At 40.5% G+C, this 17,863-nt stretch overlaps 1 protein-coding gene across 1 annotated transcript in view; it reads left to right on the top strand.

Moving 5' to 3' along the window:
* Positions 1–17,180, top strand: part of LOC107267261 (nuclear pore complex protein Nup155-like) — a 42,699-nt gene extending 25,519 nt beyond the window's left edge. The window contains exons 4-6 of the mRNA XM_015738726.2: positions 8,998–9,092; positions 9,163–9,259; positions 17,013–17,180. Of these exons, the coding sequence (XP_015594212.1) occupies positions 8,998–9,092; positions 9,163–9,259; positions 17,013–17,165 (345 nt within the window). The 3' untranslated portion in view covers positions 17,166–17,180. The remainder of the gene's footprint in view (positions 1–8,997; positions 9,093–9,162; positions 9,260–17,012) is intronic.
* Positions 17,181–17,863: the final 683 nt, after the last annotated feature.

Here is a 17,863-nt window from a genome sequence, read left to right as displayed (position 1 = left end):
TCGCTCTCTGTCTCTCGCACTATTTGCCGGACTCTTACTCCGACCCTCTCTACCTCAAACCTAGCAGCCTGAGCGGCCGTGCATTTCCGTAACCGTCCGCTCCCGTTCGTGTATCCAGTTGCGTTTGCTGATTTTACGCGACCCCAAAGATCAGCACCTACGGTTGCGTTTCTCGATTTTACGCGTCCCCAAAAATCGACAGGATCCGTTAAGATATCGCCTCGTCTGATAGGTTCCGTCAGAGCTCTCGTTCTTGGTGGAGTTGGGCCTGTTCCATCCCAACTCCCAGTTTATACCGGCTCGTCAGTTCCCGGTGAAAAAAGAATTGACTGGCGCCTGGCTTGCGGATGCACGAACGACGGGTGGACGGCCGAAGGTAGGTAGGTAGGTAGGTTGGTTCTCGAAGATAGTCGTTCCCGTATGTCTTGCTACCGGTGTCGGGTCAAGTTAAAGAAAAAGTACGTTACAATATATATATTATATATAATTATATATATTTATATATATATATAAATGCAAAAACACGTAACAAAAGTCGCAAAACGCTGCAAATTGGTGTGAATATTCTCTGAGCAAAATAAGACGTTACGTGTTTTTGCATTTCTCTCTTAGTCTATTTTTTTCAATCTGACGCCTTGTAAGATCCGGTATCCAGCTTATGTGTTTCCTCCATGGAACGTCGGTAGCATTTGTTTTACTCCAATCGAGAGACGTATTTGCAACGTCACAACGTATATAGGGCGAGGCACGTAAGGTGTTACAAAGCTATAGCGCCTAAATTATCGGCGTTCTCAAAAAAAAAAAAAGGTTTTACGTGAAAGTTGTTTGAAATGGAGGGGGCTATCAAAAGAGATCACTATTTTTTTTTGTCGGTGGATTAGGGGAAGCTGGGTCAAGGTCACCTTCACTTTTTCAAATAGGATGAATAGATTTTTTCGTATAATATGGAAACTGACGATGAGAATATTTCAGTGATCAATACAAGGTCATTCAAGGTCACAGGAAGTTGTAAATAATCAAATTAAACATTAATTGACCAGTGATATTGGAAGGGCACGGTTCGCACCCATCGAGGATTTATGTCTGCCCAATAATGCTGTTACGATTATGTCAGAAAATAATTGAGTGGTGCTCGCGATATTATGTATATTGCTATATTGTAAACTTTAATTTCCGGATTTCATGTAATAAGCTTATATTTGCATGTGTTGCTTACGCGCGACAGCTCGAGAATAACTCATTTGCGGATAGTCGAAAAATAAAAACGCGCAAGTAAGTCATGACCCTTCTTTTTTACAGGTATCGCGCGGGCTCATGTACTTTGCTATTCTCAACAGATGCATATTGTGCCTATTCACGTTACCATCGTTAGCAAAACTTGCTTCATAAGAAAACAGTATATTGAGTAAAAATTGTTCATCGCGACGCATTTCTGTGTGAATCCAATTGGGCATATGTAAATCCTGCTAATTAACTTTTATAAATAGTGACACCTTTTACTTCAAAATAGTTTAAAAGCGAAAATAATGGGACGTATACATAGGTTCAATGTAGGACCTAAGAGTTGATGAAAATCAAAAGAACCTCGATGTCCCTCGAGATTCGAACTCTGGATTTCAGGGTAGATTTTTTGATTGCTTATAGTGTTTTAGAATTCGGATCTTACTTTTCCATGTTGCTTTTCGAACACTTATGCTTGTCGTGTTACTGACTTGAATTGAATAATTTCCTGCTGTGGATGCTACTGCTTATATTATAGGAAAATATACGCTATTTGCGGTAATGAATAACGTTTTCGCTACTGAAACGCTTATTTTAATTTCATAATTCATTTTGATTTATTTGGATTCGTGCTGAGTTTAAATACGGGTTTGCTGCTATTTACATTTCTTATATTTGGTGCGTGCCAGTTAATGACCCCGGCAGAAGTTTGTTTTGAGTGGTTTAGGAATTATACAGGTTTAATGGGAATAATTTTTAAGATTCGATCTCCAGGAATATCATTACTTTAAGGGACTTTATATATATTTTTAAATATGAAATCCTTCATTTGCCTTACGGTTTACAGGAAGTCTTCCGGCCTTTACATTTATTTTTACACTTAACTGTAGCTTAACCTATTGACTTTTCGGTCCCGTATCTTTCTTTCTCTTCCTTCTTATTTCATTTCTTTTATCTCTCCTTTCCTCTCCTTCCACTCCACCATTTGCCATTTATTTTCATACTCCTATATTCCATCTCTACCATCTTCCTTTTCCTTCCTTCTTCTTCTGCTCTCTATCATTTTTAACCTTCCTCTCTTTTCTTTCCATGTCAGTTCATCGAACGACCTTAGTCCTATCTTCTCCTTTATTTCCTTTTCCTTGCCCATTATGACTTCTTTGTCTTACATCCTTACCATTCTCACCCTTATTCCCATATCTTCCTTTCCTCTCCTTATCTCCTTTATTCCTTTTACCTCTGTCTTTCTCCCTGCTCCTATCTTCAGTACCTTTTTTTATTTCCTTCTCTATCTCTTCAGCTTCACCGTTCCATCCTTTTCTTATAAGCTCTAGTTCCTCTCTTATTTATCTGCTTAATACTTCTCCTATTCATATTTTGTTCCCTTTATCCTTCTCTTTTCTTTTTTTCCATTTTTCTCCTTTCTCTCCTTTCTCTCCTTTCCTCATTTCCTTCATTGCCCTCACTTCTCTCTCCACTTCCTTTCTCGCTTCATTGCTTCTGTTCTTTTCTTTCTCCACCCAATCTTCAATTATGCTCCTCAATCCCTCTGCTTCTCTTCTACTTCTCTCTTCCTCTATTCTGCTTAACATTACTGTTTGATACAACTTCCTTATGTTCATGCCACTCAATTCGTAACTTTATCTTGGTTGTATTTGGCCTTATCTTATTTCCTTTCTCTTTTCTTTCTTACACTTTCTTTCCCGTTAGCTCCCGTCCTTTTCCTTCTTTTCCTTTTGTCTTCTTTTATCTTAACTTTACTTCCTTACTTATTTTTAATTTATTTACCTTGCTTCTTTCTTCGTTTTATTCTGTGTTGTTCTGTTCTTAGCGTGCTTTTCTCTTTTTCCTTACTTTCTCTGTCGGTATCTTACTTTGATTGTCTCTTTCTCCATGACACAAATAGACGAGATCTGGCGACTAGCGGTTCTGCGCATTTGGTCAGGGACGTCTTTGTTCTGATTGGTTAACTTTACTTATGTTGTGTCGTCACGCCGCAATGTCAGTTCCATTTTGAGGGGCCATCTGCTTACGAATCGAAACGACAATAAGTTCCGTTAAAGTAAAACTGATATCGCTTTGAACATGATATAATTGACCCCTGCGCAATCTTGATGTTAGTATGATTGTTAGTGGCTATACCTTGTCTATTTGTATCGTGTTTCTGTCTGTAAATCCCTTTACTACCGGTTTGCCGGCGTCTCTCGAGGCACGCGTACTATTTCTACACCAAGTGTATATGAACGAAGTACAAGGAGTTTACCCGTGAACTACGGGAACAAGAAACAAATTGTGAACTGCATATTGGTCGGTGGTACCACATTATTAACAGAATTCGTGCCTGAAAAGCAGAAGAATAATTGACATTAAAGAATAAATATTGCTTTGTCCAATATGCAAATCGTCGAACTACATGAAGAGTTTCCTGCAACCAAGGATGGCCCTGAGCAAAGGCTCCGTCTCATTTGAAATCGAGGTCGTTTCGTACACAACTTTAACGGAGAGGCTAATATCAATACAAGCAACAACGATCTATGACATGTGCAGCGCGGTTCCGCATGATCCCCCAGGACGAGTTCAAGGTATGGCAGCTTGTTGAATGCAACAAACCGTGCCTTGAAAAAAAATGGATGCGGTTGAAAGTTCCGCATAAAACTGCAATGAATGCAAAAACTAAAACAATGAAGAATTCTGCTCTTAGGAGACAGATTAATGACAGCGAAAGTCATGACTCTGACATGGAAGACAGTGACTAGGAACAAAGCATCCAAAGTGTCAAATCAAGAGACAAGGTCAGTGTCCATAATAACACCGAACAACAAAGTATTGGGCAAACTCTAATGAACATTGAGACCAGTGGTACTACGGAAATTTCCCCTGTGTAAGTGGATGCACATAACGCAATGGACGCGGCCTCACAGGATCCCGAACGAAAAAGCCGTAGACCACCTCCTATAACGATCACCCAGGCCGACCTCTTAGCAACTGCAGAAGGAATAACCACCCTAACAAAACTGGCGAGAAGGTGCAAGGCCAACATGAAACTGAATCCCAGAGCTGGCTGAGCGTATGTACGCGCGTACTGCACCGTGGGACATAGGAAAATACTGCAGTACCTTAAGTCACAGAATGTGCAATACTCCATACACGCGGATCGGGACGTCAGATCCAAGGCGCGTAAATACACTGAGCGGCATTAATGGTGTCCCAGACGAAGTTGGGGCGAAGCGAGAGTTGGGGCGGCCAGCAGCCTAGAAGGAAGCCAGGCCGGAGCATAGTCGGGGTAGCCTTTTCCCCTCGCTCGGAACGCCATTTATGTCACAAGTCGGAACAGTCCCGTATAAGAGCGTCTTCCTCGCTCCTAGCGACGGTTTTCTATACGACCCTCTCACTCGTTGTTAGTGGTGGGTCTCCGAGTTTCTCTAGCGTGTTTAGGAGTGTCTCACTCACGCGCTTGTTCCCTGCATATAATAGCTTCTTGCTTCCAGTCACATCCTGTATCGATTCTAGCAGAACACTATGCCGGATCTCAACACTTGATTGATATATATAAAAATACAAGTCGCAGGTATAGTAATTAATACTAGTGCTAATTAGGTTTGCTTCATTTATCGGATCGCGATCAATTGCATTGATCACGAGACGGTCCTGTTATCTGTTTGTAATCCGCGGCCGCCGATTCTGCGTACAGTGGTCGTGGATGGCATGATGCCCCCCCCCCCAACTCGATACAGTTTTTGAACTGCATCCGATGACCTTTGCAATCTCGTTAAAGAATTTTCTGCCCTGCCACAAACCCACGATTCGTCCGCGTTGCTCAACGCAAAGATTCTGTGCCATTTCGATCTACACTCGCCACTAGCTCTATTAAGAATGAGCCGGTTTCCCATATAACAGTAGCATTGCTTCATAATTTACATACAATAGATCAACTCATAGGAAAACTTGAAGGTCATATATGCAACGTTCTTAATACGATCTTATAGGCAGGGAGCGAGCACGTGAGCGAGACGCTCCTATACGCGCTAGAGAAATTCGGAGAGTCACCACTAACAACGAGTGAGACGATCTTATAGGGAACTGACGCTAGGAGCGAGGAAGACGCTCTTATACGGGACTGCTCCGATTTGTGACATAAATAGCGTCCCGAGCGAGGGGAAAAGGCTGCCCCCACTATGCTCCGGCCTGGCTTCTTTCTAGGCTGCTGGCCGCCCCCACTCTCGCTTCGCCACTGGTCCCCTAACTTCCTCTGGGACACTATTAATACAGCTCAGTGTACACGATTAAAGGTGTATACGCACTAGGGTGGACCAAGGAGTATGACTGTAGCAACATCGAAAGGCTGTATGAATTCAAAATTGTTTACGTCTCGATCTTTCACAGCAAGACGTCTGTGTTTTTTGTTGTTAATGGCGAGACGCTACACAACAAGGTGATGAAAATAACCCACGTACTCTGCCAGAGTGCAAAATTCGTGGATATGCCGCAATCCAGCGCAAAAACTGCATACAATTCAGGCACATGCAAACGTACTACGGCAGCCCAAAGTCCAAGCATTTTTCTCTAACACCAAAGAGGACGGCAGCACGAAAACTAGTTGCACGGCTTGTACCAAGAGGAACACACCGCAATGGAGAAAAAGTGTTGACTTTTCCCAAAGGAGACTGAAACAAACAAGAAACAACGAATAGACTTCAAACACAAGAACCCTCAGCGAACCACGGAAAACCTCAAGGTTCATCCGTATTCAAAACCGTCACTGAAGACACAGCAGGCAGCATCAGAGGCGGAGAAACTAATACCGTCACCACTGAAGAAAGAGACACCGAAGTTGAAAGCCCGGCGTCATCGAGACAGTCGTAGCAACAACAGGAGACGAGGAAGTCATGTGCTGAAATAGCAAGGCCCGCGAAACTTACGTCAAAGCAGCTGCAGTCGCAAGAGCAGCAATAGCCAATACTCACATCTTAATCGAAGAGTGCGAACAGGCAACAATGAGAGTCGAGCCATCCAGAAGGTCTACAACAGCATGACCGAATACACGCAGTGTGGCGGTTTACAGCTTTGATTACGAGATCACGTTGTCTCTACTGGATCGACATGAGGAAATGATTGATTTCAACAATGATGCTCAAATGGCCGCAGTAACATGTATACAGCGCATCGCCTTCGACGAGACGTATACGAGACAGGAGGTGCTTGCCACATCAAAAGCTATACTCCCACTATCTGCAAAGAAATATGATCACAGGTCCCATCTACCATGGAAACTAACACTGGAGCTGACACCACACAGAATGAGGATTCTCGCACACAACAATAGAGCAAGGGGCAGAAAAGCATACAAGATTATGACACGGCGCTTGATGCCCGACCTGGAAGTAATAGCCAATAAGGAGCACTGCGAGGCCATGATTACGAGAGTGCACACCACGTTCACGGCCGCACTTGATGAACTGGCGACGAAGCGGGAAATAAACACCAGGGATAAACAACCAGATGAAATCCTGACGAAGATGCAGCGGAAAAACTGGCTACGAAGCTAGCTGGCTAGTTTAAAAAAGTTTAAAAAACTGGTTACGAGCCAGACAGAAAACAAACAGAAAAGGACCATAGGCCTCTCAGCAGAGTACAAAACTCTTATGAAATATACAAACAAATCCTCTGGTTGACGTGTCTCTCCAAATTCCATTTGTAAAGTATCAAAAGGCAGACGGAGTTATAGAGAAACGAGTGAAGCATCACTACGGTGATTTATTCGAAGTACTACCTTCGTTCTCGTGCCCTTTGATGTTGCAAAGAAACTAGTGTGATCTACGTTAATAGTCTTTTTTAAAAAACCGTTTTCACTTGTTTCAAGAGTTCAAGTTATAACTTTTACCTCAGCAATGAATCCCTCCTACATACCCGACTCCCATAATATCCATTTCGGTAGTCAATCCGTGATTTTAATTCAAACACACAACATATCCTAGATATTTGTAATTATTCAGCTTCTCTATTTCCTTCTACCGCTATTTTTACTTAAATTCCTCGCTCTCATTTTTTCTTCCTTTCCTCCCCACTCTTCTGAATACTAGTATCTTGGACTTATTCACATTTAGCTCCGACATTCTTCCTTCTATAAATCTTTTCAGCCTCTTCATCATTTGCTCTATTTCTTCCCTGCTCTCCGCCACCATTGCCACATTATTGGCAAATGCTAAGTTATATTGTATATTCTTTCCTTTCCTATCGTCACTCTTCCTTCTCATATATTCCGCTATTCCTGCTATGAACACTATGAATGGCCTTGGGCTCATTGTCAGTCGGCATTTTTATCTTAACCCTCTCTCCCTTTTGAAGTTATCTGATTCTTTTATACCCACTCTTACTCTGCTCCTTATTCCCTTACATATCTCCTTTGCCCTCTTAATTAGCGTCTTTCTTATTCCCATCTCTTTCATACATCTGAACATTTCTTCCTTGTTTACCCTGTCTAATGCTGCCTTTAAATCTGAAAAGAAGGTGTACATACAGCTTCCCTTTTTTCTTTTTCAACCTTTTCTTTGCCATCCACTTTAGTGTTATTATATGGCCTATGCATCCCCTCCCTTTTCTAAAGCCTTCTTGTATTTCCCACTCGCACACACATTTTATTGCCTTGTGAATTCCTTGGCTCTTTTTCCCTTTTTCCCTCCCAATTCCTCTCTCCTAAGTAATAAGTTTATAGTATTATTTGTTTACCTTAGTCTTATCGTTGTGTTCATTAGTGTCACCTACTTAGTAGGGTGTATATATGTATATAGTATATGTGCATACATTTACCGAAATTAGGGTAAATGTTATAATTATAGCTCTTTCTTTTGTCTACGAGTGCTATTTACTAATTACATATTTTTATAATATCTATTACTATTCTAGTCTAGTCTAGTCTATTACTATAATTGAGTTTGACTTATATTATACCTATTACATTCTTTATATTGTTACTATATGATGTTATGGTCTACGGGATTTAAGCCCTGATCAAATAAATTGAATTCTCTCTCTTCTCTCTCTCTCTCCTCTTCTTTCTATTCTCCCATTGAAATCATCACTTCACTTGTGTTTGTCACACTCTCTGCTGCTCATCTTTACTGTGTCACTCTCGGGCCGAGAACAGTATCATAATCTGAAGGGAATTTATATAATATTACGGATTTATTTATTCTGTTTCCTGCTTTTTTATCGGTATTGTTGTGAGAGGTCGATAGGATTTTTTTTTAGAAAAATCAGGATTAGGGATGTAGTCTCAGATACAATTGAACTAGCCTCTCACTAAGTGCGCACCGAGGCGACTTATTCTACCTTCCAAAATGTCAGTTGAAGTTAAATTAGGTTACGTTAACAACTTCATATCCAAACATTTATGCTAGAGCATTGGAAACAAACAAAAAAACTGTGTTCTGTGTACCTGAAAGTAGCACCATATATTTTTAAGCTTTTTTTAATGTTATTTCAGAAAAACTCGCCTATATGACCTTTTTTTAGGCTGATAAAAGTTTAAAAAATCTCTTGACATTGTTCATTCCTGCCGCTCGGCTTATTGTTTACCGAAATTGATTGCTACTATGGTCTGCATTCAACCAAAAAATTTTAAATTGCTATGATAATGTAACATATATTCGGTCAACCACATTACTAAGAATATATAGAAATAGAATAAGTGATAGAATAAGTAAAGTTTTTCAAATTGTTTCGAAAAATGTTTATTTGCATTGTGTGATAACTATTGCGCATATTTTTTTGTTTTAGGATCAAATCAATCAATTTTCAACGGCAACGTTCAGAGATTTAATATTAATTGGTCACGAAATATCTTCTTTGCTTATCGTACATTTAATTGACAGGTAATATTAATTTTATTTATGGAAACGTAGAATTATTGACAGAATTTTGTTAATTATATTATATTTTTAGTTACTTGGGAGATAATGCCTCTGTCGATGCAGTGAGCTTTCGTCTCCGCGAAATCTGCCCTAATTTATATCGTAATGAAGATTCCATCTGCTTTAAGGTATGTTTAATGAAATAAAAACAATAATTCAGTTTTTGAATACCAAGCATGCCAGTTACAAGTGGTTACAGCTAGCGAAATACTTGATACTGTGACTAGTTGTAGATGGATTACCAAGGTTATTAAGAAAGCGATTATAGCTTTAGCCCTCTGCTGTTTGTAAGGCTCCTCGTATCACAATGTGTGTTGCGTGGAGTTTGCCTCTAATCATAGTGCCCCCTGTAATAATTATGTGGCTCCTAGTAATGTAGCGGGTACGTGAGTTATCCACTCTGTCGGCATTTATTTTCATCGTCTCTGACTCTTCTTATTTCTTCTCTCTGTACCCGCAATTCACGTCGGTTTCGCTTATAATATAAGATATATAAATATTTGATAGCTACTATTTTGTCAAACTTGGTTAAATGACGTCGTTATTTATAAAAGTTATATTATATATAATATGCCTTAATCATTCATATTAATCCTGTTAAATTCATTATATTATAGAACGCGTCAAATGAATCCACGACTTTCTAATTTTTAAACAATGTTATTAAAGCTATAGTGGTTAGCGAGATCTTTAAAATTTATAATAGAAAATTTATAAATAACTAAAAAACAAAGGGACAGGGGTTACTTAAAAAGAAAGGAATGAATTCTGAGGAGTAAGAATGTACTCAGAATTAGCGGTAGATTCGCTACTAGTTCAAGGTATTGAAACACGCATCGCTATTCCAATCAGGAGCAATATTGTCTGAAATATTTGTGCATGTCTGCTAAAAATTGAACACGGGTGAAAATATAGATTTATTGTATATTATTCAATGAATAGAAGTTACAGTAAATTTATTGTGCTATAGGTTTCAATATGGTTTTGTTACCCGCTCTAAATTATAATTTGAAGAACCTTGCCTGCGTAATAGCTCGCGCATACGCATAGCCCCATAGTTCCACGGCACATTGGCCAAAGTTGTTTTTAAATTTTAATTGTTGCGGTATTATTACCAAGGGGATGATCGCCAGCCAACTTCAAATCGGAGGTATGAAAATCTGATGGTTCAGGGTAAAATCAATCAGTGTTCCTCGACCGATCGAAAATGAACTGGTGAGTTGCTGAAGTGGTCCTAGTATCTCGTTTTAGCCTCCTAGCCTTCTGGCAGTAACTCTAACGTTCTACTGCAAGGGACACTGGTAAGGACTTGTGGCTGTTACCCCTGTAGCGTACCCCTGTAAATAGAGGCAATGGCTGCGCACCACGCTGCGCCAAGATATTCCAACTACCTTCGTGCCCCCTATCCTTGATCTAACACCGAGCTGGTCTATTTAGCGGACGCAACGACCCAATCCGACTCCTGCCAGTCCTACCACCACAACCTATGCCCTCCATCTGTGAAACACCTACTGCCATACCCTTTTGGCAATACGGAAAACCTGTCGCTCAGCGCTACCCGATCTCAACACTCCTGAGTCCGCCGTGTCTCACCCTCCACGACTCCGATCGGCAAAGAGGTGAAAGGAAAAACGCGCAAAACGCGAACTAAGTTGTTCGATGTGAATTTATACTTTTTAAAAAGATTACAAAAATAAACTTAACTCTAAATAAATATTTAATAAGAGTGATCCTGCTCGATTCAGCTGGTAATTCTTACTTACTTCCTCTCGATCGTTCCGTATAAAGACACCTCGATTTCCGGTGTCCGGTGTCTCTGTATCTTATCGGTAAGGCTCCTGTAGTCATCATAACTCGCGTTAATAAGAGATTGTTTGACTTGTTTGACATCCCCTTAACAAATTGTCCAGTCTTAATAAAACGCGCTAGACAACCCAATAATTCTTCTTTAGCAAAATTTGTCATCATTATTAAATACATAGATAAAAGTTGTTTTATGAATATTTGCTCTTTTAGCAATTGAGAAATGCTAAAGGAAAAAGTGTATAGTCTATTTTACACTACGCGTAGTAAAGACCATTCTATTTAGGACAGTGTGAGACCTTATTACGCCCGATGTAAGCAAGGTTTATGGTAAATTACAAAACTTGACTGTGTTTTGAGGTTAAGGCGAAAATTAATTTATGAAACAGAAAGTGGTCTAAGAAGAAAGCATACGTGATACTTGATGATGGAATTAAATAGTCTCTGTAGCTTAGTTTTATCCGGTAAACGGTCCAAGTCGTTGTCTATCTATGAAACATAATAAGAATTTCTAGTGTGTTCCATTGTCAGCGCGGCGGATCGTACGTCCTAAGCGGTTGCTCCGCTATACATGTCTCTCTCCACACCTCGAGCGAAACTCCCAAAATTTAGGCGTTTTGCCAAATAAAAAATTTAATCCTTTAACAAACTCATTTCTGGATGTTTAAAAGCGCGTTTTAATCTTTGAAATTCTGAATCATATATAGGGGCAAATATGAAAGTTCTATTCCATCGTATTCCTGATGAAAAATGGTGAGGAAGCTTCGGGTGCGTTTGGGATGTCTCAAGATCTCTGTCATGGGATCGTCTCCGAAAACAATAATTTTGCGAGAATCTGCAGTATCGTTAAACATGATAGCCCGCACAACTAGACCAGATTGATCGGTGCGTTCGGAAGTTATGGTCAATTAAGTGTTTCCATTTCAAGGGGGTGTAGTTCCTCCTAGAATGATTAGAAATATGAACTTCCTTCCGGAACTACTAATTCTCGAAATTTTCACAAAGGCCCAAAATGCCCTGTTTCACTCCAACCCTTACCATTCGGCCATTTTGTATTCGATCGAGATAAAACCTTTACCATTCCAACGGAAAGGAAATTTTCTAAAAATATGTCTTTGGGTTTTCGAAATCGGTCATAGTTTCACAAAAATACACGAAAATTCAAATGTTCCACTTCAATTGGACGTTACTGTATATTGCGACGTGCTTTTTCGATTCATGGTCACAAGGCGACTCCGGCTACTGATTCAAATAATGTTCTCGCTTTCTGGTTTCCTTCAAGTCGGCACCCCACTTAGAAGCTATGTTTCCGGGGTTGATTCGTATAGTTATGCCAATGCTCTCGGAAGATTTGATATGGTTTAATTGAGGTCGAGGTGCTTGAATCTGCCGTGGGGAGATAGTCTCGACGTACCGAGTTGAGGATGTAGTGCTCATCTGTCGCCCGATTCCCTGGGGAAGCGTTCGTGGAGGATCTTCAAATAATTACGTACCGATTCGCTAAGGAACGCTCTCAATTTGGTTTAAAGCGACGATTCGAGGGAAGAATAAGAATCTCGACCATTCAGAGTGTTTAGCTCTCGAATTTGGCTATTGTCAAAACAGTCTGTCTTGGGACACCGACCGAGGTGTCACGAATTCGTTTGCGCTCCCATGCTATCTGTTGATAGTTTTTCTAGCTGTGTTTCGATACGGTATAGAAGGTTCTCGCCTGTGTAGTTATCTCGTTGCTCCCGTGATATCCAGGAAATTCTATGGAATTTCCGTATGTGTTTCCGAGATGTAGTCCTGTGCCCTAGTGCAGTGACCGCCTGAGTGTCCTCTAGATACAGTTCTTGACCTTCACGGATTAACTGCATCAGCTCCGGTCAGAACTCCCAATTTATTAATTGGTGAAAGGATTTCGATTTGATACTTCCGATACGTTCTATTACGTTCTCAATTCGTTGCTCTCTGTATCTTGCAGTATTTGCCTCATGCTTTACTCCGACCCCCTCTTCCTCAACCTAGCAGGCTCAGCGGCCGTACATTTTCGTAACCGTCCGCTCCTGTTTGTGCATCCAGTTTTGTTTGCTGATTTTAAGCGACCCCAAAGATCAGTACCTACGACTGCGTTTCTCGATTTCACGCGTCTCCAAAAATCGATACGGTCCATTAAGTTATCGTATCTTCTGATAGGTTCCGTCCGAGCTTTCGTTTTGACGCAGTTGGGCCTGTTCCACCCCATCTCGTAAGTACCGGCTTGTCACTTCCCGGTGACAAAAGAATTGGCTGGTGCCCGTCTGGCTTGTGGATGTATAAGCGAAGGGTGGACGGCCGACGATAAGGTAGGTTGGTTATCGGATTTTTCGCTATCAGTGTCGAGTTAAGAAAATACGTTACAATATCCAATTTCGAGATGTACGAACATGTTGACAGTTCAACATTTTCAGAATATTCCGTGCATGAGTAATACTATCCACGTTACGGTATGTTAGGGAAAAAAAAAAACAATTTTTTCTGAAATACAACGATCAAGAGGATGGGTGAAGTATTTGTGAAAATATGGATAAACTAATAAGAGCTTTTGATAGGGCACTCAAAAACAAACTAACCCTTCCTTTAAAAGTTGTTCCTATCTTGTATATTTTACGAGACATATTGAAAAAACTGAAAATTCAAGAATTTTCTAGAGTTATTTGGCACGTCAAATGTTCATATGGTTCTCCAATTGTTTGCATGCGTATATATTTTGAGCAGCTCTACAACATAACAAAAAAATATTACATGTTTTGGTGTATGTTATCAAGGTAACATTCCTTGTAAGACGAATATTATAAACGAAATTTTGTTGCCTCTGTATAAAGTACCATTGAGTCCTACTGATGTGCGGGATTCCTACCATAGCTGCGAAACGCAAGGCAATACTGTCAGCTAAAGGTTCGACGACCAATCCCATTTCCCCTTAAGTCATCATGTCAGGAATCTTTGGGAAAGTATGAAATGATGATAGTGGTCCGTTAAGTTCGGCGTCTTTGCAACGAGCGGATCCCTTAATAATCAAAAAATATCCTCGGTACATTTCCCTTTTTATCTTGATTAATCATTTCTCGTGTGATTGAGAATCGTGGTCAAGGTTTTCTCGTAGGAGGCATAGCTAGTCGTATGTCTGTCGAAAGATGCGTAAAAACAAATAAGCATAAATAAATTCTTTTACCAGGACGTAAATCCGTCTCGGGCTATCAAGGGACTCGGTCGAGTCTCGCGCCAAGTACACTGCAGGACAGTAATGCCGTCCTTGGGTGGAGCTAGTAGGAAGCGGGAGTAGGGCGACCGGCACTAGCGACTGGTGGTGAGCAAGCCAGGCCGCCGCGTAGAGAGGATAGCCTATTCCCCTCGCTAGGGATGGCATGTCTGTCCAGACTCCAGGCGTCCCGTATAAGAGTGTCTCAGACAATTTCATACAGAGTCCGCATAAGTCCCTCTCACTCGCAGTTAGTGGAGTCCCAGAGATAGCCCGCACTGTGTATAAGAGCGTCTCACTTGCGTCTAGCGCTAGTCGCCCATAAGACCCTCTCACTCGCTGGCAGCAGTGGCCTAGCGCGTATAAGAACGTCTCACTTGGCTCTAGCGCGAGTCGCCTATAAGAGCCTCTCACTCCAATCATTAGGCTCTCTTATTATAATCCGCAGGCCACTGCTGGCAGCGAGTGAGAGGGTCTCATGGGCGACTAGCGCTGGAAGCAAGTGAGACGCTCATATACACAGTGCAGGCTATCTCTGGGACTCCACTAACTGCGAGTAAGTGGGACTTATGCGGACTTTGTTGAAATTGTCTGAGACACTCTTATACGGGACGCCTGGACTCTGGACAGACATGCCGTCCCAAGCGCGAGGAATAGGCTACCCTCTCTACGCGGCGGCCTGGCTTGCTCGCCACCAGTCGCTAGTGCCGGTCGCCTTACTCCCGCTTCCTACTAGCTCCACCCAAGGACGGCATTACTGTCCTGCAGTGTACAAGCAATCCGTCACATAGGGCACGGCCTGCCGAGAGTCTTTACTCGAAGCGTCTCTTCTGTTTGGAATGAAATAACTTATAAACGGCATTGTATGAGAAAAAGTTATTAATACATTCACTACAGGAATCGAGGGTTCTGAATTGATTGGCATAAAAATCAATGAGATTGATGTACGAGATCAGGGAGTATTAAAATGGTGAGCGAGATGATTTTATTTCAGGTCCGTCGTCGTCGCTGTCGTATTCGTATTCACATGGAGCGCATGTGTATGATGGGTATACGTATGTATGTGCTTCGGCACAGTTCCTTGTATTTCAAGTGATAGTTTTTAGAGATAGGATATCCAAGTGTTTCTCTCCGTAGTTTCCTGTATCTAGGTATCAGACGTGGAAGTCCAGGATGTCCAGTTATTCTTCTCCGTTGTTTCTTGTGTCTAGGTGTCGAACGTAGAAGTCCAGGGCATCCAGGTGTTCCTCTCCGTAGTTTCTTGTGTCTAGATGTCGGATGTAGAAGTTTAAAGTTTTCAGGTATTCCACTCCGTAGTTTTCTGTGTCCAGGTTACGGATGTTTCAATTCAGGGTGTTCAGAAAAGTATGCAATGAGCGACGCTTTAGCGCTTCGTTCGCACCATAGTATCCTCTCTGTTGTTCGCACGGGCTGATGTACGTAAATAATCTAACACACCCTCCTCTCTTACGTTTACCATACGTCTTCAACAACTTGGACATCATTAACGATGCTTATATGCATTCAAGATCAAATTTTCTTTTAAAATTTGTGTATATCTTGATCCATTTCTAAAAATTATGGACCTACAAATTAAACTTATATGCCTTTAAACATTTTTGACAATGCAATATACTTTTTTGATTAACAATATCACAATGTATTTACATTTTATATCTGTAACAATATGGATTTGAATGCTTAGAGCTTCTATATCCGGTTGAGTAACAAAAACTTGTGATATCCCCCCAAAAAGCACCTACATGTAAAAAACAACGCAAAGTACAAGAATGCTGTTAATTCCTTTAACAAAAAGTATTGAAATTATATTATTAATGCCAAGTACATAAGTCATTACATGTCTGCCTATTATACAGGGTGTTCCGAAACTACCTGACCCGGTGGGTATGGCGGTGTTCGGGAGGCTTCACTGATCACGAAAATGACCTTCCTTTTGTCCGGAAGCTCTTAGTTTTTAAATGGGAGCAGGTCAAAGTTGACCAATCAGAACGAGGCGTCAACAGAAACGTACGCGCCTACGAACTCTGAGTTTTCTTCCCTCGCTTTTGTTTCTCGGTAGCTTGTTTCTTGTTTCCAATAGGCATGTCATCGGCTGACGTCATCCTGCCCGAAGCCACCGAGAAACAAAAGCGAGGGAAAAAAACTTAGAGTTCATAGGTGCCTACGTTTCTCTTGACGCCTCCCTCTGATTGGTCAACTTCGACCTGCTCCCATTTAAAAACTATGACCTTCCGGACAAAAAGGTCATTTTCGTGATCAGTAAAGCCTCCCGAACACCGCCATACCCACCGGGTCAGGTAGTTTCGGAACACCCTGTATAATCTAGTACTGCCCCATCATTTTAATTGTATTTTCAAAATTTCCTATAACGTTTTCGCTACTCTTTTACATTACTACTGCTTCTCGTATTTAATTACGTTTTAATGATCATTTAATAATTAATGAAACTTTATGAATGAAATATTCCCGCCTCAACTCGTCATTCCCTCTATATCTGCTAATTAATATACTAAATAACCAACCTGCCAACTTTCAGTAGTAAAGTTTTTCGAGAATCATTATTACTCACTGTGTAAGAAATCCATGTGATAGGCTACGACTGTAAAATCTAAAATATACTAAACTGTTTTAAAACGCTTATCATATGAAAGTTTATTTCATTAAAAAATATTTAAAAAATATTTCTCTAAAAAGTGGTCCTTTGTTGTTTATACTGCGACTTGAAATCAAGTGTTTATAACAGATAAGGGACCATAATTTAACAATTCGATGTTTGATGTTATAAAAATGTGGAAGTTATGTTGAACATTTTTACATGTCTATTATCGTTTCAGGCAAATGAAATAATTTTAAAGGCAAAAAGCTGTGGAAGTCCTGAAGAAAAAGAACCTTATTTGCAGTCTGCACTCAAGGTAAATCGTTTATTATTACAATATATATTTTATTGTAATTTATCCTCTCAAGTGGTTATACTTAGTTTTTCGTAAGGTCAAAACAAGGTGAAATATGAATACTACATACCTTGCAGTTGGTACTTTTTTAAAACCATATCTTTTCGTTGTGATAGCCACTTCAGGCTCTTTTCCTTCGTCGCAGTCTAGTACGTGAAAATTGAATATCCCATTTTAATATAATTTATATAATATATTATTACGTATCAAGCCTGAGAGGCAGCAGTTGTTAATCTTGGGCAAGATATTTTTGGTCCAACAAGTAATTTGCCTAATACTTTGAGTGACAAAAATACCGTGTGACGGTTCCGTGCTCTTCCTTTTTTGTAGATCGCGATTGTCGACCTTACGCTTAAATTCAATCGAAATAAAAAAAATTAATCTGCATTTAGATAATCGAGAAATTAACAAAAATGCTTATTAACTCGTTTCTCTCGGAACAATAGTTAAAGACTACGGCCAGCCAAAGTCTTAATTCATTAACAAACGCCTTAAAATTTAAACGAATTTTTTTTGGGGAATAATTCACATTTAGATAATTAAAAAAAGCCGCAGGTTGAAACTTGCAATTTGTTCCCTCCGAATTGTAGGTAAGTAGTATAAGGTTGGGGGTTCTAGACCAGGAGACCTGTAACTGACATATACCGACACTCCAGAACCTTCGAAGGTAAGTGCTAAGTTGCCGTCATGAGCTCTACGATTTCCGGAAGTGACGTCACCAAGACCCCTCGATT

Source organism: Cephus cinctus, unplaced genomic scaffold, assembly GCF_000341935.2.
Source record: "Cephus cinctus unplaced genomic scaffold, Ccin1 Ccin1_scaffold0388, whole genome shotgun sequence".
NCBI classification, from domain to species: domain Eukaryota; kingdom Metazoa; phylum Arthropoda; class Insecta; order Hymenoptera; family Cephidae; genus Cephus; species Cephus cinctus.
This window is presented reverse-complemented; position numbering and strand designations above follow the sequence as displayed.